The 24342-nt window shown below is 40.7% G+C and overlaps 1 protein-coding gene across 2 annotated transcripts in view; it reads right to left on the reverse strand.

Annotated features, from left to right (window-relative positions):
* Positions 1 to 24342, reverse strand: part of KIAA0319 (KIAA0319 ortholog) — a 50248-nt gene that overhangs the window by 17856 nt on the left and 8050 nt on the right. Inside the window, exons 2-8 of one of the 2 annotated variants that reach the window (XM_056484231.1) lie at positions 20676 to 20840; positions 11745 to 12511; positions 4386 to 4569; positions 2169 to 2267; positions 1414 to 1511; positions 943 to 1030; positions 339 to 431 (exon numbers count right to left, since the gene is read on the reverse strand). In XM_056484231.1, coding sequence (XP_056340206.1) covers positions 339 to 431; positions 943 to 1030; positions 1414 to 1511; positions 2169 to 2267; positions 4386 to 4569; positions 11745 to 12511; positions 20676 to 20724 — 1378 coding nt within the window. In that variant the 5' untranslated portion in view covers positions 20725 to 20840. Of the gene's footprint in view, positions 1 to 338; positions 432 to 942; positions 1031 to 1413; positions 1512 to 2168; positions 2274 to 4385; positions 4570 to 11744; positions 12512 to 20675; positions 20841 to 24342 lie in introns of those variants that run through there. The other variant, XM_056484230.1, reaches the window with a different exon arrangement.

Below are 24342 nucleotides of genomic sequence, written 5' to 3' on the forward strand. Positions count from 1 at the left end.
ATCACACCCTATCTGACAACCCTCTATTATGGCCCCATGTACTGGCATAGAGGCTCTCTGGGCAGGACAGGAAGAAGCTGTAAGAGTAGCTGCTGTCTGGATGCAGCAGTCTCTGACACACTGCTTCTCCAACTCCAAGCGCAAGGTTGTGTTTTATATTTATTAAAATAATTTATAATTATATTTAACTGGACACATATTCCCAGAATAAACCATTATTCAGGAGCTTCTGAGAAGAGTGAGGAGAAGGAATTTCACCTGTAATTGACAAACAGTATATTAATTGACAAACTATATCAAAAATATAGGATATAAGCACAGAATGGTCCAGTACATACGACTGCCATCGATGAAGGTTGAAGTTGTAGGCAAGGAAACTTCCTGCACTTTGGGTGAAGCAACAGCAACAGGTGGCTGGTTAATTCTGACTGCTGTAAGAAAGATGGGGAGGAAGAAAAAAGGGAAAAAAAAAGAGTATTAGTGAAAGCCCAGGCAAAACTAATGTTAAGTCTACAGATCAATAGCCCCCAGTAGCTAAAACTAAGAAACACAGCTTTGCAGCATCTGCTGTCCTTTTTGGACAAGGCAAAGAAGAAGTTACTGATAAGTCGTGTGCTGACACAGCAGTGTTCCACTGCAGTGCTCCTACGTGGTGCAATTCAGATTGCATGTACTGTTGGGTGAATGAAAGGAAAGGAAATGCAGAAAAAGTGGCATGATGATATCTCAGGCTTTGCCTGAGGAGGGAGAAAGACTAGGGAGCACTTAAATACAAGACACTTAGTTCTACTTCCTTTAAACCCCTTATAGACACCAAGGTATGAAATACATTAGCATGACTGGACTGCCAGATGTCCTTGACAAACAGCAACTGAGAGACTGTTTGATAAGTATGCTGTACTTGTGTCAAAGACATTAATTATATCAAGTCAACTGATTTACCTGGTTTGACTGTGACATTTACAAAACCTTCACCAAAGGCATTTTCACCAGAAACTGTCACTTTGAAGGCATAAAGTCCCACTGATAACTGAGGCAAACACAGAACAAATAGGGTTACATATTGAACTGTACAAAATAAGTATGCTTAAATACGAAAATCTTATCACAAAAGAATAAATCTGGATGTCTGAATTCTCAAACTACTTTTATAAATACATAAATAAAAGGCCACTAGTCACTGCCTGGAAATAGGGAATATGAAGCAAACATTAAGGAATTTTTAGTCTATCTTAGAAAATTATTACAGCACTCTAAGATACTGGTATAAATTTGATGACACAAATAAGTGAAGAGACTCAGTATGGCTTGAAGCCATTTGAACTCCTTGAATCAAGGTGCCCTTCCTCAAAGGTTGTAATTTCGTGAAAGGACCACACAAACATAACGAGCCTGAGCTTACAGCTCACTTACATGAGAGAGCTTCAAAGTCTGGCTGTGCCTGTGCTCCATTTCCCCACTGTAGTCAGCAGGGTGACTGATTAAGCTCCACTCATAGGTGTAGGCTGTTTCTAAGAGCAATAACACAGCATAAGAACAATCAGCCCAGAAAACAAAGAAATCAAGTTCACCATTCATCAGATGAAATGCTGCAGTATAAAATCATGACTGCTACTGCTAAAGCCTGTAAAATGAAGCAGTATGACCACAAATTGAATTCCCAAAGTGTTGCAACTTGGTAAAGCAGCAAGGATGTAAAGGGCTTCACAAATACCTGACTTCTTCACAAAACCAGCTTCATGTGAAGACAACATATTTTACATAGCTACTTATGAAACATCTTTCATTTGCTCCTGCAATTCAGAAGCTGGCAGTTCTAAGGCAAATGCTGCATTCAAAACCTACTTTCCCGCCTCCCCTGAGCTTTACAGCAAGATGCTAAAAACTAGGCCACATCATCTTTTGGCAGAAATTACAGGCTTTCTATTGAACCATCTGGCTAGTGAGTTCAGGTTCTGAAAGTAAAAGCCACTTAAAAAAAATAAAATTCTTCTTAAAAATCCAGCAGAGGAAATCCTCTCTGCAGTTACAGCCACAAAAGAGGCAGTATTAGAAATGAGAAAAATTGTTTTATCCCAAGTGGTGGATGTTCTCATAACTCAGAATTTGTCTGCATTTGCAAGCTGGTAGTGTGTGCATCTCCTTGTGTACCAAGGCATTCAACTCACCTGTAGATGGTGGTGGGACAGCAAAGGCATTCAGTTCAACATCATTTTTGGGTAACATCACTTGTATGTTATCTCCAGCAGACACAGTAAGTTCTTTAACTGTATGTAAGACAGGATGAGTACACTATGTTATAACAGATGGAACTGATGTAAATTTTGCAATGGATTAAGGAAAATTTGACAAGCACTTTACAGAGAACAGGCAGTGACAATTAAAAAAAATCCTTAATGCATTATAAAATAACAATCTATTTAATCACGACTGTGATTCCCACACTTTTTACCAAACCAAAGTTTTTTTTCCTTCTCCAGCTATGAAGTGTCATTTTCCCTACTTCTGTCTCAGAGAAAAGCATTCTCATCATTCTTCTACATCAGAGGTAACTATGCTCTGCATACAGAGTATGTACTTTTCTCAGTAATTGGAAGCACAGGAATTTAAAAAATACAGTTATAGAAGACAAAAAAAAAGCATAGTAGAACTTCAATTTTCACCAAGAAGTACAACTTTGATGTTTGTGTTGCACTTGTAGGGCTGGTTCCAATGTCCATCTTGTGTTTCTTTTAAAAAATTCACTTGCACAGCAAGGCAAATGGTTACTTCTTATCTGAACTGTCCACTCAATCCACTTGCTATCCAGTCCTTGTCCGTGAAAACTTTTCTCCTTCAAAAAAATGCCAAAGTACACAAAAACAGCCCCCAGGAGAAATATATCAAAGCACAACTTAGGGAAACTTTGTTTAGTCCTGCATTTCAAATGTTTTAAATACCTTACTTTTAATATTGGGAAACCACAGAACACAAGTTCTCCGAAGGCTGCGTTCACTAGTTTCTAAATGTCCAACTTACAAACTCAGAAGAGATGCCAAAGAAGCTACTCAGCAGTGGCAGCTGATGGGTCTAAAAATGGATGAAGTGAAGACACTGACAGCCCACTTTCTGTCACTGCTACTTCAATTCACCCAAAGCTTCACAACTGATCACAGAAATTGCCCTAAACACCAGTGGAGCAAAGGTTTGCACTTTGACCTTCACATGAGATGGTAATAAAATGGCTAGAAGAGGGTGATGGCCAAAAGAGAGAAAGAGGGACTGTCATTGAGACTCTCTAGACAATCTGGCTGAGAACACACAAATCCTAGGCAATCCTTGCATAAAGCAGTACCTACAGTGAGATTCACCACAACCTTCCCCTCAGCTTTTTCTTCCAATCTCCTTTTTGGGCTCCCTTCAACCTTCACAGGAAGAGGAGGAAGAGCTGCCTAGTCAACAGTCAATGGTAATGATGATTCATTGTCTTGGAGAGGAATCTCTTGTAGCTCATCTCTTCCTGTTACCTTTTATTGCTATTCTGGCTGGCAGGTTTCATTTTGGTAGAGGCTGTCAAGAATGCCCCAAACCAGACTTCCTCTACCAAGAAGCAAAGGCTCTCCACATCCCTCAGTACATTAGGAATACAGAAAAACACACATGTGTGCTTCTCTGCTTCCTTCTAGTCCTTTGTCAGTGTGTGCAGGGAGGTAGGAAACTCAGGAGGAGAAAGGAGAACACGAACATACACACAGAATTTAACACAACTACAGAGGACATGGTAGTTAAAAGTTCTTTTCAAAATAAAACCATTTGTTTTGCAGCTGTGTGATAAGCTTCCTCATCATTTTGAAATTAGAGCAAAATTTTGTTTTCCCAGGATTTGGAGGCCAAGTTCTGCACTGTCAAGGGCTGAGCTTCCTCAGGTTCCACCTATGCTGTTGCATGGTACCTGGCAACTACAGACAGGCTTCGACTGCAGAGTTTCTGAGAGGGAACAGTGTTCTGAGGAGTCACACCAAAAATAACAATAAGGCTAGAAGAGACTATCCTGAAACTCCAGAAAGCCTCAGGTATTGCTTACAAACTTAAAAAAAGAACCTAAATCACTTAAAACAGGTCTTAATCTCTGCTTTTTTGCTGTATACTTGGCTGTATTTCCTCGAGTTGTCATTTCCCACTAATGGTGGACTTGGTCAGAGTTTTGCCTCAGAATTAAGTGACTACAAGGTCTGGAGTTTGCAGTGTTACTGTAGGTCTACAGGTTTAAAGTGGGATTCTGTAATATTTGAATAAAGAATGAGCTCTTATAACAACAGGTTGGAAACGTGACAGCAGAAAAGCCATCCCCACTCTCTGTCCAATCTGTAGTTACCTCTCAGCTCACCAGCTATGTTGAACATTACCTGCTCTAGCAGCAGTAGCAGGTGGTGTGAACTGCTGCATGGGCTCAGATGGAGCAGTATTAGTGGGAAGTAGCATGATCCCACCTTCAGTGGCGTTCTCTGGGGCCACTGTGGGAGTCTGGGTTTTCTCTGACACATCTGGGGAGAAACCTGGTACATCTGAAGAAGAGGAAGGTGTAGCAGCCTGTAAAAAGGAATTATAGGAAAAGACTTGTGAGACATTTTTCACATTTCTAGATTTAGGGGTATGTTGCTTTTTTAATAGCATGTACGATGACCCTAGTGATTTATGTTACTAGGAGAATCTTATTCGTGTACAGAATATCCATCTAACAAGGACTTTTTTTTTCCCAATCAGGCTTTGTAACAAATCCTAATAATTTTCCAAGTTTCAGATGTAAAACAGTCATGAGATAACCTGGAATACAAGTAAGGCTACTAGTTATCAAAATATTTAAAAAAATATCAGTATAACAGGTCTAAATACAGTCATAAACTTTTAAAAGCCAATGTCAGAAAGTCTGTGTGGTATTACTGTCTTTGTGCCATATACAAACATAACAGAGTCCTTGCTTCTTACTACCTCTGCTCAGTACACAAGTTGCTCATGCCTTTTTATCTCCTCAACAGTAATAAAACACCCTACATGTCTCTACTTCAGGCACAAAGCAAAATTGCCTCATCTTATTAATAAATCAGAACTGCAGCAAAGGACATGGTGGGTATGGCATGAACTCAGCACTTGATTAATCTTGCTGTGCAACAACATATTGCCCAGCAGGTTTTCCTTAATATTCTTAAGACTTATTTCTGATCTAATGATATGGGAAAAGCATTTTTCCAATTATGGCTACTGTGTTTAGCATGTGAAGGTACAGCAAAATACTATTATTTGTACATTGTCTATTAACTGAAGAATAGGATTATGAAGGTTGGCAAAGTGTACACTTATATCACAAATGGCTGAGGTGGAAAGGAACCCCTATAGATAGCCCAGTTCAGCTCCTGTCTCCAAAGCAGGGTCAGCTACAGCAGACTGCTCAGGACCAAGTTCAGTCAGGTTATGAGTACCTCCAATGACAGAGAATCCACCTCTCTGGAAAACCTCCAGTGTCTGGCCATCCTCACAAGAAAAAAGATGTAAATAAAACTCCCTGTATTTAATTTTGTGTCCACTGTATCTTGTCCTGCCACTGAACAGCACTGAGAGGAGCCTGGCTCCATCTTTTTCACATCCATCAGAGCTATTTATACACATCTGTAAAATCCCCTTGAACCCTCTCTGCTCAAGGCTGAACAGTCCCAATTCTCCACTCTTTGCATTTCAGGTGTTCTACTTCCCCTTTGCAGTTTGCCTCCCTAGGAAATAAGAGCAGCCCTGCCTTCTGGGCAGGAGAAAAAGCTCCCTGTGAAGCAGCTGGGAACACGAAAGCAATGCCAGGAACTGTTCCTTCCCAGCCAGCAAGGAAACAGAGAGCCTGGAAGTCATCTGCAACTCCAACTCAACCTCCAACAATGGACACAAAGATCCCTGTGGAGTGTCAGGGATTGTAGCCACCCACCCTTGAGGATGCCAAGGACAACACCAAGAGCTGCACTTCTGGGTGAGTCCAGAACACAGACAATACAAGCACCTTTGTGGTCCCACCTCCAGCTCTGCTCCACATGCAGATAGCACTCTCTGAGCAGCTGGGATAGCAGGATCAGGGACTGCAGCTCCCCTGCAGTAGTGCCATCAGGAATCTCACCCTTGACAGCATCATGTACAGAAAGAGCCCCAACCCATCCTGTTTTCTATGTTGACAAAAGGTTTTCCCTCCAGATAGGTCTCCTTTACATACTCACTCCACCCCTTATCCTTATAAAGGTTTTTCTTCCCACAATTGGACAAACCACAGTGTTCTTTTGCCTTCCTGAGCTTCCTCTGGCTTCTCTCTTCTCATCCTTTGCCAATCCAGCAGCTGAAAAGGAGCCATCATGGCTTTGTAGGACAGATGGAGACAAAGTCACCTCAAACGTACCTTTCCAGGGTGCCTCTTCTGCAGTGGCACCAAACATCAGACAGCAAGCCTCAGCAAGACACTGCAGTCAAAAAAGGTGCCCTGTGGCACTGTCTCATCTGAAGTGGTGTCACAGCCAAAAAGACAAGCTATAAATGTTAGCAGACAGAAGACAATTGGGGTAGGGACAATATCAGAAATTAAGTTCTCAGACAGAGACTATTACTGAGAGATCTGCTGGAACAGATGTGGAAGGCAAGATTAACCTAAATTCCAGCTAGGAAAGTGAAAGTTAAAGAAAAGAATCTTTTCTGGGAGTGAGTCCAATAGGCAGTTCTGCAGGTAGAGCTTTGTGGGTTGTTTGCTTTTGCCCTTTTTTACAGCCACTATTGCTCAATACAAACACACCAATGGTGAGAGCCCACATGGTCCAGTTCTCTGGGTTTGACTTGAGTGCAAATATCATAAGAATTCCAACAGAAAATAACAACAATCACATAACATAAAGTACAGACTTCAAAATAGAAAGAAAGGTAAATTGAAGTATCTAAACATCTTTCAGGGGTTTTATACATCCTCTGTGGATCAAGTCAATGTATTTTTGACTAAACAGAACTGTCCAGCTTCTGCAGGGCCTCAAAGCCAAAACAAGAGATGAACATTTATGATATTCAACTGTGTTCTAAGTCTTAAATATGAGCTCTGAAGGCAAGCCAATTATACACTAAAAGGCTCACCATCACATAAAGACTGTCAACCATCTTAAGGTTTCTCAGGTAGAGATTTATGCATTTTGACTGCACCATTATCCCTGCAAATACATAAGCACAAGAATTAAGTGAGGCCTTAGCTATTGAGTAAATGTTTGAAATATTGCAGCATCAACATAGCAGCAGCTAGACTCTGACTAAGACCTGAAAAACCTTACTTGGCTTAGCAGATCAGCAGTTAACCAGAAATTTTTAAAAGGAAATTAATTCTTTGCAGATATTTCACTTCAAGGATGGGTAGCACTGCAAATTTCTGTTCTGGGCATCTGGACAGCATATACTCTGTACAGATTTCAGAATGTACTCACGTTATTGAGCTGCCAGAGAGTGACATTCCATAAGATCTCTCCGAACTCTGATGTAAACCAAACAGGCAGGTGACTCACTTAAGTGACAAACCCCATATTCTCTCTCCCAAATCACACAGAGAAACTCCCTGCATCTGACTGCATTTATGATAAGGGTGCTCCAATGGCACAGACTCCAGAGGTCTGTGTTTGGTTGGTTTCTCAGTTAATTTAAAATCTCTTGCTCAAAGAACACAGTACCTGAAGACACTACATCCTGCTGACTACTGTGAAGGGAGGGAATCAGGGAATCACATTTTTGCCACCTTGCTCTGTCTGGCTTGTCAAAACAGCTTTGTCTGGAAGCTGCAGAAGGGAGTGTGTCAGCACAGATCCAGGAACAGAGATATAAAATTGCCGTGGCAGAACTGAGAGGATGATAGGAAAACATTGTACAATGTGCAATAAACAGGTCAATTCATTACACTTAGGAGCAAGCATGATTTTAAGACCTTCATATTTTCATAACCTATGCAAAAACAACACAGTTTGAGAGGTTGTTTGGATTATATACCAACGAAAAAACTGTTTGGAGACTTCTTGGCATTTTTAATCCAGTGTAAAAATTTAAGATTTCCTTCATAACAAAATTTGGCTTTCAAAAACCAACTTTTTTCAGAAGGAAATACAAATATATGCTAAACAATCTGTATGAGATTTGATGAAAATGTCTGCTTGCTGGAGAAAGAGACACATAAGAAGGAAATCCTATCACTAGAATATATCACAGACAGATTCATTAGGGTCACAAGTAAAATTCCCAAACCAGAAAAACTTGAAACCAAGCTGAAAATTTGTGTTAGGCATACCTGTCAGGGCTTAGGTGGCAGAGGACTGGCTGCAGGGGCCACACTGGTGGTCCCTCAGTTTGGCAAGTGGGTGGAATCAAGCCACCATGCACCAACACTGCATCCTCTCAAACCCAGTTAAAAAAGGGCAAAGGCCACTGTGGGCAGGGGACAGGAGGATGTGGAGGGATGCACAACAGGACACATGAGAGGAAACATCTGGAAGCAGACATTATTGTGCACAGGGCTGGATACACCCTCGTGGAAACATGCACTCCATGCCACCTCCAGGGGAAATGAGGCCCCCAGAGAAGCTCACACCAGTGCAGATGAAACAAAAAGGAAGGAACAGTGACAAGAGAAGGGACAAGTGGCAAGGAGGAGACTGCCATGCACTGACCCCAAACTTCTGTGCCACCTGTTTCCTCATCAAAGCAACTGAGTATAATCTGCAGTGAAAGGAAGGGAAGTGAAGACTAGGAAGGGAGAGAAGATGTGTCTGGACTGAAGCTGATTCTAGAGAAGGCCAGGGAGAACTATTTGCTAAAACTGCTTGTCATCTCCATTTCTCCACACGCCTAAATTCAAAGGATTCCCACCTAGGAAATAAAAGTTGCTTAGGCTTTGGCAGTTTCTGAAAGCTCTTTGCCTCCCCAGATTCCTTCTTTACATTAATAGAGAGCCTTTAGAGCCATTTCTCAATACATGTCATGGACAGAAGTTGATGTTATCCCATTAACATGTTTTCTACACCTCTGCTCACAGAGCATGTCTCAATCACCTTCTAACTACACTTGTCTTATCAGTTCTTCAGCATCATTATCAGCTGTGGCTAAAGACTGACCCAGCTTTGGAGTTTCATCCCTTCTGCACTGAAAACAGCAAGATCATTCCTCAGCCTTTCTAATGGAATTTCAGTGGCTGGGCTAGCATAGTGTTAGCATCATATAAAGAGCATACAAGAATGACTCCTCTGTGTCACTGTGAGAAATAGGTTTCTTTCCATTTCACTTCACAGTAAACTCCCATCTTCAGTCAGTGTAAAAAGAGAAAGGAAAATGTTTATATTCTGGCTGGGGTGGGAAAATCAAAGTAGAGATGTACAAAGTAGTGGCCATATACATTTATCACAGCTGCAGGATGTGAAATCTCAACTTTCATAAAATGGCATTCACGTGATCCCTTAGAGACAGGGAACTAACTTGCTCAGATCTGACACATACTTTAGGTAACCTCGAAGTTTTATGACTCCTCTAAGGCACAAGGCATAAGCAGTTCAGTCAGCAGGTATCCTGACAATTGGCTAAAGATTAGCATCACACTAATGGGTCTTCCATTAGACAGCAAAATGCAGTGAAAACAAGTTGTAAGTCTTACTGCACACCTAAAGTGCACAAATATGGTGGAGCACAGAGCTACTGCAGGTTCTTGGTGTGGCTTGATTTCCATCACACCACACAGGCAGTAATTAAAAGATGCTTGCAAGTTTGCCCTAGCAGATGGAAGGAAATATGGAAGACAGTTTAGTATAGCAGTGGTTGGGTGTCCTTAATTTTAATTTTGTAAGAACAGCTCAGCTATTGCCCTTTGCTAGAATTAACTGCAGCACTAGGGCATGACAGAATGCAACGAAATTTTATTAGCAGAGACAGTCTACTTTGGTATCATACTCTTCATATGTACAAATATACATGCTTTTTGCATACTAAGAAATAAACAAGTATCTACTCCTCTCACCTAAACCCCCATGTTAATAATGCTCATTTCGAGGTGTGCACGGCAGGAACTTTTTAAAACAAGTCTCCCATCATCAAGTCTGCTTGCAGAAATAATACCTAATTTTCAGCTTGCCACAGCACCTGTTCTGTTGTCATGTGTTCTTCCATATACATGAAGAGGAGCTCTCTTCTCACTTGTGCCAATACACTCCAGACCAACTTAGGCAGCCAGAAAAGTCACAGGCTACCCTGACTCTATAGGAGGTGGTCTCAAAAAGCAACCTGCTGTCATGGCTCCCACTTAATTCCAGGGCCATCTCCCTTGCAATTCTTCCAAACAGATCCCACAACAGGCGAAAGACTGCTCTACTGCAGCCCATGGTTGTATCCCTGCTTCCCCACTTATTCCTGCCCCTCCTAGGAGCTTCTGCCTCATGCCTGCATCCCTAACTAACCCCTTGTTTTCTGCAAGGATGAGGTCCAGTGGAGTCTCTCTCCTTCTCAGCTTCTTGGAAGCAACTCAAAGCAATAACCTTCTTGGAGTTATCAGCACCCTTCAGAAACTTCCTGTACAGCTTTTGCCCTGCTCTCTCGTCCTCCCAGAATCTTATTGGGGGATCTTAAATCCACCATGAGGACCAGGATTGTTAATAGGAGGCTCCTTCCATTTACCTGAAATCTTTATCTGTTTCTTACGACTTGCTGCTCTCCACACATCAGTCATCCCCTTCCAGAACTGCAGCTGTCAGAGGTTTCACGCAACTTTCTTATTTGCTTGCATTTTTCTTCCCTACAGTAACAGCAATAAATTACCATTTTTACAGCAAGAGATACTTGCTGGTTACAAAATCTTGTGGAATTTAGAGCAAGTCGGCTAACACTAATTAATTTCCTCTTTCCTCTGGCAAGGGGAGTCAAACCTAGAGAATGTTGAATTTATAGCCTGTTTAAACTTTCCAACTGAACCCACCTTGTTCTTAAGAAACCAAGGCCCCTTGAGTCTCAACTGATCAAACTAGTTGGCATAAATAGAAAACAGGTGCACCTTATGTAAATAGAGAGCAGGTGCATCCTGATTTATATATTGGATTTTAAGTAATTAACTTATTTTTCTAATTATCAGACACAAGGTTTCTGAGAACAGAACACCTTATCCACTTTAGCCTGCTGCACATCATGATCAAAAACCACTATCATCCCTCCTTAAGTTTCATGCCCCACTCATGTTTTAAAAGCATTATAAAAACTCAGCACTTACATCTGTAATACCACTGTGCATTAGTAGCATGAAACCCATGAAGCAGGCCTAATATTATTGCTGGAGGAGCTGATGTTCCCTGCTTAAAGCTTATGGCCTTTGGATACCAGAGGGTTTACTAGTTCTGCTCTGCTAACTTCTTCAATGAGTCACTAGAGGTCAGAAGTGAAGACCACTGTAACACTATTACATCAGGTCCAGATTCACTCATTTGTACACTTTTAAGGAAACCTCACAGTGCCCTAAATGGAAACTTTACTCCTTATCATCTGATGAAAAAAATAAAAGTCCTTTAGTGATTCACCTGCCTCTTAAGACAATCCTATCCACTTCAGCCTCGTCTACATTGGAACACAACTGTAAGTCATACAGGAGTTGTAATATTACAAAGCAAATACCTAAGATTTTCAAATATTTGAAAACTAAAATAATTGCCAAGTAGCCTCATCACACTCTGCTTACTGAAGGGCAAACATACCTCTTTTTGCAAAGCATCTTCAGGTTGTGCAAGTGGAACAGCTGCTTCCCTTTCAAGTGTCTTCCCAGGGAGTGGTGTAATCTCCGGAAGGGATGACCTCTCTGTGGAGTGCTCGTTGATAGAAGTCAGCTCAGAACTGTTTTTATTCAGAAGGCTTTCCACCTTCCCAGCCTCCCCTTTCTTTTCAGCAAAATCTTCCTGGTTATCTCCATCATCACCCGTGGAACTGTTGAAGCCATTTTCACCTGCCACCATCAGGCCCCAGTCAGTATAATCCATACTGTCCTTCTGTGGGTGTTTGATGCCCACCTGAAAGGGGTCCTGCTCCAACTCTTTATAATCATCAATGTATTCAGGTATCTCCTCAAGGCTGGGATCTTTTCCAAGCAGAGACAGCTTCTTCAGGCTACTCACTTCCTCTGACGGGTCATTCTGGAGCCCCACAGAGTGGACCATGCTTGGGATCACTTGCCCAAGCCCTAGCAGTGAGGCTGGCCTCTGAGAAGGCCTCAGCACAAAGGTAATGTAGGACTTGACAGTTTCAATTTTTTTAGGTTCACAGTTGTCCTTGTGTTGGCAGTTCACGATGTAACAGCGCCGTTCAAACATCCAGGACAAGTCACAACCAGAGAGGTCACAACACGCTGCGATGCACTCGGGCACTGACAAGGCGTGAGGAACCCGCATGATTTTAGTGGTTTCCAAGTTGGGAGATATTACTGCACCTGAGTACGTGGCTCCTTCTCTGCACTGCTCACAACTGGAACCTGTAACAACACCACCACCATAAGGCACAGCACTACAACCAAGCCATAATGTAGTTTACTGTGACCCTAAGTGGCTTACGAGACAGGTGGTACCCTGTTTAAAAAAATCTCATTTCCTTTCACTAACATCACCATTACCTTTTTAAAGCATGTCTCTTTGCAGTAATATTTTTACTTGGGAGGATTTTTCAGTATAGGACCTTGATGTATTTTGCAGAAGTTCCTTTTACTCCTGTGCTACAAATTCAAATACATAGAGATGACAGCAAGTTGCCAATACTTAAAAACAAGCACACAGCAGAGAACACAAAAAAAAAAAAAAAATTAAAAATCATGGGGTAACTCCATTACTTCCACATCATGTTTCTACTGGGATCTTTAAAAACATGTTTTAAAACAAGACTCAAATAAGATGCTGTAGCACATCATTGCTTCACTTGAGAGAGAAGGGAGCAAAACTCTAAACAGGAGAAAGATTTGTCATCTCATCCAAATGTAATGAAGAGTTCCTCAGTACTGGTCTTAATATAAAACCTGGATCAATTTCTTAAACTTTTGCTGCTTTACCCACAAGCTCATGTGAAAACCCAAGAGCTTGCTCCAGTATGGAGCTCTTTCCTTCATTTGCAGTAAAGCTGCAATGTTTTAATATGACATCAGGATTATTTTCATAGCACATTACAGACTGAGTGTGAAATCGTCAAAAAAAGCATGAATCAACATATTATATATTTCAGTCAGTTTTTAACATCTTTTCTAGGTGGTTTTTCCCTGGTTATAACTGCTTTTCACAATACCTCTCCCTAAAATCTGAATATGTTTCAAGAAAGTTGAGGAAAACCAGGAAATCATTCTCTTTGTTTTTTAACTGGACTTGCTAACTCGATGAATAGAAACAAACACACCCCCACTGTGGAGCTAATGCAGGAATAAAAGACAATGCTGACTTTACCTGCTTTGTACCTCATTATTCACAATAGTATAGGTCAGGAAAAATGGAATCAAGGAGCAGGAATAGGCTGGCAATAGGGGTTAGGTCTGAATATGAGATGCAGAGATTCTCCAACACATGCAATATGTCCAGCACGACATTTCAGTTCCCACCACTTCATCTGGGCTGAACTGTGGCACACTCCTTCACAATACATGAACAGAATACAGCCATCAAAACATATGTAGGGAATCAAACCGGCTAGGAAGAATGTAAATCTTGCAAAGTAGGTTAGTTCCATGCAAAAAAACCCCAACTAAACAAACAAACAACAAAAAAAAAAAAAAAAAAAAAAAAAACCCACCCAAAATCAAACAAAAAAAACCGGCACCACATACATGCTGAGGGATAGAGTGGACAAGATGGTATGATGGTTTTGCAAAGCTGGCTGTGTGGGGTAAGGAAAAACATGAAACGAAAACAAATTTTAAAGAAGACTGATGACTTGCAAATAGGTATAGCTGAATAGGAAGCTGACAAAAAAGAGCTTCAAGTACCATTTTCCTGACTGCAGCTACTCCTTCACACAGAGCTAGGATGCTGTCAACTGTTCCACTTTATATTTTCAGTGAAAAACATCTATCCAGGGAAACATGCACTTAAAACAACCTATCCTGTTCTTACACAGCCCAGACATGAAGTATCCTTATCTGTACCCAGAATATGCTCAAGATCTCTGCATTTTTTTTCTGTTACACTGCATATAAACATTTTCTCTACATACTCTACATCCTCCATTTCAATGCATCCCCTTTTACCTGCAAGAACGTAATGCCCTGGCAGAGACTTGAAATTGTCATCACAAGTCTGTCCTTTAAGTTGTCTGCACAATTTAGAACAGGGCAGCCAGAAAAACTCTGAGTTAAAATGAAATATAGGAGTCAGGCATCCCATTCAACCATTCTGTCTTTTTGCAACTCATATGCATTTAACTAATCCTATAAATCAGTAGAGAGATGAGAAACAGGCCTTTAAAAAGGGAAAATAGAAACATGACTCTGTGCAAACGTGTAATATTAGGTCAGCAACAAATCACTACAATGAATACTTTAGGAACAGCATTACTAATCTGGGCCAAAAGCTCCTTTGATGGCTGTTTTCATCATACTCCTTCTTTAACTCAAAAAAAACCCCAAAACTGAAGGTTTCACTACTTATTTGTTCAGAACACGATGACCAATAGCTCTTGTTTTGGAGACAGGCCTACACAACTGGGACGCTCCACAGCTTTAACACAAGGCCAGCCTCAAATCAGCTTCAAATCTCACTGTCAGTTTTAGTTTGACACATCAGTTATCACACTGCAGAGTCAACATCCCTCAAAATTCATGGTGCATCTTTAGTCATAGAGAGAAGACTGATTCCCTTCATTAAAAGCAAAAACCCTCTGAAACATGAGTCAATAGCATAAAACTTCTGCAAGCTAAGTGTTTCCCTTCCTCTTAGCTGCACCCTGTTACATCTCCACTAGGATAACACTGACATATCCAGAGACCCAGGCAAGTGGGTTACCATGAAAAAAACCTCCACCTATATCCCCCACCAAAATCCTAACAGTCACAGTGTGGAATACAGTTTCATTTTAAAGATACACCCTCCTTCAATGAGGGAACATCCACATCTGTCTTTGAGCTTCACACATCTGCTCCTTCACATCTTGGAGCATGAGTCCATTGATTCCAAGAGCCCATCAGGAACACAGCTGTTCCCCTGCTGCAGTTGGCTGGAGACCTTTCCTCAAGTGGACATGAAAACCTAAGAGTTGCTCTCCCTCATGCTCACACAGCCATGAGCACTTGAATCACTTGGTGGCAAATATTCTTCAGTCAGTCAGTATCAAAATGTGATGGTGTACTAATATGTAGGACATCACAGCTCATCAGCCAGCAGGATGCCCTGTAAGGGCAGAACTATCCACTCTGCTTTCCCTAGCAGCAAGCACTGCAAGAAAAAGTAGAAAGAAGGGGCAAGAGAAAATATACAGTAATAGAGAAAATCTCAGACCTTGCACCAAGTCACATTTGACTAGAAAAGTCAAATGAAAAGTCACATTTGACTAGAATCCCATTACTTTTTTGTTGGCAGCCCATAAAGCACATTATTCTCAAAGCCTAAAAGCTTCCGAACTACCTGAGCATGGAGGATCCTATAGCAGTTTGCTACAGGAAAAGTAGGATTGTCCTTGTTTTCTTGCCATATGCTCCATCCACTTTCTCTTAGCAGCAAACAAGTTCTACTCTGGTTTTAGGCTTCATGGGTTTTTTTAAATCTATCCAAGTAACTTTTACCTCATTTAGTGAATTTTGAGATGAAACATTGTATTGATAAAAAGTAAGTTTTGTTTTAACTACTACCATAATAACATAATGAAACAATTTTGATAAGGTTCTGGAAGCAAAATTAAAATTAGTTTTTATTTTTAGTAACAGTCATCTAAGAGGAGAAATTAAAATTCCGAATTTTAAGGCTAGAGAGAATTTCCACAGCAGAGCTATAAACCTCTGCAAAGCACACTTCATATCCTAAATGATGAAAAAGGCTTATACTCCATCAGCTTTGGCCCTACAGAAGGTACTGTCTTGGAAACCAAAAAAGCAGCATCACTGACATCTGAACATTTCAATATCTGAAATCTCACTGCACTGGTTCCTCTAGCAGCAGCTAACATCTCTGCACACATGAAAGCATTTTCATTCTTTTACTACAGGCTGCCCTGAGGTTGTTAGGACCATGAGGCCTCTCAGTTCTTTAAACACAGATACATATGTGATTGAACAAAGTACCCTTTTGGGTGTTGGTAAAGGTGCTGACTGAGGAACAAACAGATTAAAAAAACGCACAGTTACATAAAAGCAAATCCTCAACACAAGCTGTCAACAGTAATCTAGCTACAACTGCAAATAATGATCTTTATAATCATTACAGCAGTTTTCACACTTCTTTTGTCCAGGATCTGTCAAGGCATTATAATTAGTTCAGTGGGTCTGATGATCCTTTCCAAGTACGATTCTCATTCCATGAATTGTCATCATCCCTGTTTGTTGCTGATAAATCAACTAAGTGCTATTTAAAAAGAGGGGAGATAAAAAAAAGAAAAATAAATAAGAAGGGTAGATGCACAGCTGCAACTATTGTGTCCCTCCACAAGGAAATACCAGACCACTTCCAACAGAGGTATGGACAATGTGAACTAACCTGGCATACAGCATAACTCACTATAATCTCAGAGATTGTAATCAAGCACTACACCATCTTGTATCTCTGGAAAGACCTGTGTGAACCAGGAACTAGAACATCCAGGCACGAAGGTATAAGTAACAAAGAATGCACCAAGACCCCAGGGCAGTGGTTCCACTGTCATTTCAAAGGCACACCTACATCTTAAAGTGTCCTGTGACATTCCTGGCCCAGGCTTTACGTGTCAGACATGTAGGAAGAAAACGGTATTAATCTTTTGCAAAGTCCAAGATCAGTAGTAGTGAAATGTGTTGAAAATGGAGAGCTTGTAATGCATTTAGAAACACCTGCTCCTGGAGTAAGGAAAAAGACACTGGAGAAGGCTATCAAAGAATCTGGGAGGTCATATAACCTACATCTGGATTATGTGGACTCGAAAACAGGAGACTAGATAGCACAACACCTGTGACTGCAAGTACCTGGTAACTGCTGCTTATATTTTTGTTGGAGTGGCTAATCTCAAACCAAAGCACACAACACACACACACAATATGACAAAACAGAGAGTCAGCCATAAGAATACTATTCATAATATTTTCAGAAATGCATTTTAACAGCAGTATTTGCAAGGTCTGCTTTGAATGCTAAATTAGAGTATGTCTGCTCAAGACAAGAGCTAGACTTAATTGTTTCCAAGATACTGGACTCCCAGTTGCAAAGTAAACTCATGCTTCTGTGTTAGAAAACAATGTCTCCTCTCTCTCATAGAGAAAAAAGAAATTGATACATTAGCAAAAAACCCCCATCAAATAATGGCCAGAACAAGTGAAATGTATTTTAAATAGGCTGCCTACATCAATGAATGGATTTGAAAAAGTGAAATGAGATTATAAGCACACTAAGGAATGTCTATATGGATAAATTAGGAGCTGCATCCACATTCTGGAAATCAATCACCCAAAATACATGAGATGTTGAGTGATGGAGGCATGGTACACACTCATACCTATTGCTACACTCTGCTCAAACCTCCTGAGAGGCATGGACATTAATCAGTGATGGGTATCTGTATCATGAAGTTTATGAGGCAAATCTTGGTAGCTGGAGGTGAGGGAAATGGACTGCTGGAATGTCTTTGTGAGAAGACACCAGAAAATGCCCCATGTCAGGACAGAGCCTGACAAGACTGACCCACAACTAGCCAAGGCTGAGCTAGCCAGGGACGGTGGCAAAAAGTCTGGCACAACCACAGCAGCCAGGAGAGAGGAGTAAAATGCAGAAAAGCCATCCTGTATACAGCAAGGTCAGTGAAGAAGGGGTAGGAAGTGCTCCAGTGCCAGTGCAGGGACTGCCCTGCAGCTGTGGTGAAAATCATGGTCAAGCACACTGTCTTGCTGCAGTCCACAGAGATCCACAGTGAAGCACATACCCACCCCTGCAGCCCATGGATGACCCCACCCCAAAGCAGGTGGGCAAACCCTGAAGGAAGGTGTGGACCCTTGAAAAACCCAGGCTGGAACAGACTCCTGGCCTGAACTGCAACTCCATGAAGAGGAGTCCACATGGAAACACATCTTCCAGCAGGACCTGTGACCCCACAGGGGATCCACACTGGAGTAGCCTGTTCCTGAAGGACTTTCATGTGAAAAGGACCCACAGTGTTGTAGTTCTTGAAGAATTTCAGCCCATGGGAAAGACCCCATGCTGGAGTAGGGAAAAGGTGCAAGGAGAAAGGAGCAACAGAGAGAAGTATTATGAACTAATTGCAACCTTCATTCTCTGACTCTCTGAGATGCTCAGGGGGAGAAGAAAGAAGAACTGGGAGTAAAGTTGAATACAGAAAGATGGAAGAAGTGAGGGCAGGTGTTTTTATAGTAGTCCTACTTCTCATCCTGCTCTCCTTAATCGACAATAAATTAAATAAACTCCACTAAGTCAAGTCTCCTCTCTCTTGACTGTAACTGGTACATGACCTCCCTGTCTCGATCTCAGTCCATGGAGCTTTTAATCTTATTTTTCTCTCCCATCTTGCTGATAAAGGGAAGTGATAGAATGACTTGCTGTGTGCCTGGCAGCCAGCAAAGGTCAAACCACACATTCATTAAAAGCAGTACAACACAACTAGTCAAAAACCATAATGCATAAAATAAAACTAAATAAACATCACCTAAACAGAACAGAGTAGCCCACTTCTAGTTCTTTTAATAAACCAGAGCATATTCTTCAATATCCTTCCAACATTATTCATCAGTGAGGCTGCTTCTCACTTCTCTTAGTGACGGAATGCCAAACCTGTCCTACATTAAGTCAGTCTTCTAATTACCTTAAATTAAAGCAAGTATTGAGATGACTGGGGGTTTTTTAAGAAAAGGTAGCCTTTAAAAGCACAAGCTCATGTGCAGAAAAAAAACCTGTAGAATGAACATCTAGCAAATTCCTGAGTCTCAGACAATTCACCTCAAAGCCTGCACTAAAAAGAAGTCTTTTTGACTTAGAAGAGAAGAGCATTTACTGATATCTTGTAGCAAACATATCCTAGAAATCAGTAGGAACCCCCCAGCTTAATTAAATATTAATTGTATAAAAAATACTGCAAATTATTGAGATGGAAATGAATACTAACATTTTTACTAAAATAATATGATCTATTAGATTATATTATCCTCTAAACACTGTGAGCTGGTAGTTGAGATACAGGTAAAGGCCTGAAATACAACCAGCATTTTGAGAGCAATGGTCTTTTTCTCAGAGAAGCCAAGAGAGCACAGCGAATTTGCAACTAAAAACAGATAACTTCCTATATGCATGTGGAAGATGCTCTAATCTGCTAACAATTAACAGTACTATCAAAGGCATGAAACTGCAACATTCTCTACAGGCAAATTTCAGTATTTACTGCACATTACTGTCTTCTGTTTAAGTTGTTGTGGTTTGTTTTTTTTCCTAAAGACACTAGCATAGACCTTACAGCAGGTTACTCAGTATTTGATAGGACAGGATTTTATTTACAAAAAGCATACTTGTTCAGTACAGCACCAAAATACTCAACTCCATGTTCTCTTCAAAAAGCTTGGCACTATGAGATCCTCATGGTGATCTTGACAACTACCTGGAACCATCTACAAGCTCAGACATAGTTAATGCTTATTCCCCTCAGCTGCAGGCTGATATGCATCCCCTTTCATCCAACTTTTCCAAATTCAGCAGTCAATTTAAGCCTCAGCACATTAAGCAAGTCTCTCTCTCATGAAATAGCCCATTCTGTTTATACTAAAAGAGATGAAAGTCAGATAACAGTGCATTATTTTCTCAATTTCTGCTAATAGGGATACTTCCAGTGCCATCACAGACAGAATTCAAACACTATGTTTTTAAAGGAAATAAACCCGACTTCTTCATATATTTTTCTTCAGTTACCATATCAAAACTACCTGCATCAGATTAAGGCTCTCTCTCACAGAGGCAGTATCACTCTTCATTCTTCATCTGCCTGGTTATGGAAATAAATTACCTATTCCTGTGGCTGAAGCAAAAGCTTACAGGACTTTCCTGTGTTTTTGAAAGGATTGATATGTTTGTAGAGAGTATGATGAGGTAAGAGATGTGAACCAGTGCACTCATGCTATCATATATGAACCACCTTATGATAACTCAGAACAAAAATGTAGCTCAGAATGTAAGCAACACATTATTCTTCAATTGCTCTCCTGCAAGAGAAGAAGAGGGAAAACCAAACCTTCCCACCACCCATTCTTACCTCACGCATCTCCTCTAAAACAGCCTGCTGAAATTGGCTTCAAACATCTACTCACAACTACCTTCCTTCACTGCAACTTACGAAGCTGTAACTTACCAAAGCTTTTTGCACTGAGGAGTCACAAGATTTCCTAGCTTTTGCCTCATCCATATTTATTTCACAGCTGTATACACACTCCAGGAGATTTAATTCACTTGTTCTCTCTGGATGACTCAGACACAGGAGAAGTAAACTCCTACCTGTTATTGTCCATAGGAACAGGCAGAGAACACCAGGTCCAAATGCCATGCTGCACCAGGAAGGCAGTGACAACTGCTTTTCCAGCCAGTCGTGTGGAAATTATTGGTCTTAATGCTGGGTTTTTTTTCTAGTATTATTTAGTGCCCTGCTGTGGCCATCAAGCACTGAAACAGATAGCACAGGAAAAAATAGGTCAGATGTGAGCATTAATTAGAATGTCATAGTAAAAGACAATAGACAGGTGACATGCAGGCTTCATCATTACTTCCAGATTTCTTGATGGATGACATAGTAGATCAGGCACGTTGAAGATACAGAACCAATTATCCACCTGGAAATCTCTTTCTCTAGAGATACAGAAACATCTCAGAAATATTTGCCCTCTTGGGCTCCAGTACCTCAAACCCACAAATACTCTGCAGTTATTCAGATCTTGGTTTAGCTGTGACTGTAAACTAGCAGGTACTTTTAACAGAGGACTCACAGACAGCATTTTCCATGCTAAAATCCATGCAGTGTTAAGCCAGATTTTGAGGTAGTGCTCAAGCTATTATTTTCCAGCTATCAAGGCAATGCATGCAGACACTACTCCAGAATTTCTAGGAAGACATTCTTTGTCAGGACACTAAATTATCTAAATAAGGTATCCTAAGCAACAAATAGATGTAAGGAATGAATAGCTCAGAGCAACATTACTCATGCAAAGAAAAAACTATTTTAGCCAAACTCCCTCCACATAAAGGATCCTAAACGGATGCTTGACCAAGAAACACTTCTGTAAATGAAAACACAGTCTTTTCAGTGAACAGCCCTTCTCAAGACAGAGTATCACACATTCATGACCTTCATATTTCAGCTGCCTATGTCTACATATGATAGAAATGCTGCTAACTGGCTGCTCTTGGCAGATCCCTTGACACACATAACTTCATACGATGAAAGACCGGCTAGGTCTTTTCCCTTGCAAAAGGAAAACTAAGTTACTTAGACAAGCCAGGGCTGACTGAGCTAGAGTAGAAACCCTAGCAACTCAGCAGTTGGATTTCTGCTCTCCAAGAACGGATCCTTTATAGGTGGCAAAACTCTAAAACACACCAACAACTGGATCCTGATCTGCAACTCGCATTTCTGTGACTGACCACAGCTTTCCCAAAGCAAGACATGTATTTATCTCAAGACAAAAGGGACCAGATGTTTGTTTAGGTGTTAGCAGTTCTATCAACAGCTGAGTGGATCAACTGATGGAGTAAATATTTCCTCCAATTAGTTCATTAAAGAGCGTGGCTGCCTCCCTGAGGAAGCCTGACCTGCATGAGCCAAGCGAACAGGTGGCTGATACAGAGTATAAAAACTAAACAACTAACAAACAAATTTCAGAGACAGCAATGGGCCTGAGCTAGCTTCAACCCAGTTCCACCCCAGTGACAGAGAATGCCCAGTGTTGTGATGCTGGGATTACAGAGACCAGTGATGGGAATCATATTGGTATTGAGATAGAATTGTATATTGCGACTGCTACATTTTGCCAAGTATAATGGATGTATGCATTGGGATTTTAGTACACTTGGTATTGCTTCACTAAATGAGAAATTCCATGTCGCAGTATCTTCAAATAATTAAATCTGATTTTAGACACTGCATGCTCTACACATGGAATATCTAAATGAGCCTGGTCAGAGAATACTGACAATTTCTTCTCAAGCCTACAGTACAAGCATTAACTTTGCTCAAAACACAAACAAAATGACTGCAGAATATGACTAGAGCAAGGACTGTCCCAAGTACAAAAAGATAAGGCTTTGGGCAAGGTCCCCATAAAACTCAGAGAGACTATTACCAACTTTCTAAAAGTCTGATACTTGACTTCTGTGATCTTTGTTCTATCCAACATAAAACAAAATCCCCTTCCTAAGGCAGTTGCCTTAGAGAAGAGTAAGCTGGTCTCCCAATCTATTTCTATGCTGCACAATGAGAAAAATTATCTCTGATCACAAAAAAACAAATTAAAAATAGAACACATAACACTATACTGCTTCTAAGATCATTCTTTTTTTAATATCTGTAATTAAACGTTCTCTCAGGAAGCAATTCCTGACATTATACACACAGCTGTGCTCCTCTGTAACAAATTTGGTAAGGCTTAACCTGAGAGAGAGCAAAAGGTTTTCGGGATGCTTTCAGGTACTACTTCTATGATACAAAGTTTTCAGCAACAGGGCCATTTTTTGCTGTCTTGCATTACCTAATTGCTCTTCTGTCCTTCCATCAACTCTAAACTTTGGTTTTATAACAGACAAAAAACCCAAAAGTCCTTATGTTTTTTAAGCCAAGTCATTCTAAATGTTCCACTTATGCAGCCACTGAAAGAGCCACTGAACAGTGCCAGGGTACAGGACCATAGGCAATTGAAAAGAAATGAACACTTTTGCACAAGAGGGAGAGTCAGTCCTGAATCCAACAACATGGAGCCTTGTCTTCTGATTTCACTGTAAAGGTGAAGCAAGCTGAATTGTTTAATTTCACACTGAAATGAAGTACGGAGATTAACACAACCCATTCATAGAATGTCTGAGGTCAGAAGGAACTTCTGGAAGTCACCTTGTCTATCCTGCAGATTAAGTGGGGCAGCTGGGAGTTGGCTCCCAAGGACTATGTCCAGACAGATCCAAGGATGGAGACTCCACAATCCTCCTGGTCAACCTGCCAGCATATGGTCACCCTCACCATGAGAAAGTCTATTAATCCACATCTCAGTTATGCAGACAGGGATCTCCAGCTGAAAAGAGATGATTTCTTAAGCCTTTCCTTAAGCTGAATCCAGCAGGATACACTTACCCATGCACATTTATTCTAACACATTACTCGAAATTATTATTTTTATTTGGTGTTTTATTTCAGAACATTCAAGCTAAAACAGAGAGATGTACAGAGCATACAATTTTTATAGATTTCACTTTTCAATGGCTTTTGAAGTGTTCCTGTGGCTTTTGAAAAAAAATCAGAGGAGCAGAAGGACCATATGTTCCTACTAAATATTTCCAACTTATTAGCACAAACCCCCAAATACATCATCCTTGAGGGATAGAGGAGATATTATTATGGTAAGACCACAATTTCACATACAGACTTTTTCTTGTTTCTATGGAAATCCTTCTAGACTTGGAAAAGTTGTTAGCCACAAAAACCCCATGATTTGCAGAAGAATTTACTACTGCAGATCAAGGTTTCTGAGATATTGTGCATTTGCTGTAACCTTCAGCCATTCCCAGAAACAGCCAAATGGACTATTTACCTAAGAGAGACTTTTAGTTCTTTAGCCTAAGGAAAAATACATCAGGCTTGTATCAGAACATCACGAGGTCAAAATTAACCACAACCACAGGCGGAAAAATAATTTGTTTATTTTATAGGCCTTTTCCTCTGCAAGGCCAACTTTACAATCTCACTTGTCACTAAAAAGAGACAAGTAGCAGCTTCTCTTTCCTACAAAACAGCTCCCTGAGGAGTCCACAGGATCACTTGCATCAACCCTAAGAAAAACACTGAGAGATGGTGCAAATGATCCAGACTTTTTCAACATTACTTGTCCCGGGTTCACAAACAAAAGTTCTTGAAGTAAACAGTCATGGATTATTTTTTGCTTGTTTTTTGTTTGTTTGTTGTTTT

The sequence above is a fragment of the Oenanthe melanoleuca genome, chromosome 2 (assembly GCF_029582105.1).
Source record: "Oenanthe melanoleuca isolate GR-GAL-2019-014 chromosome 2, OMel1.0, whole genome shotgun sequence".
NCBI lineage: Eukaryota > Metazoa > Chordata > Aves > Passeriformes > Muscicapidae > Oenanthe > Oenanthe melanoleuca.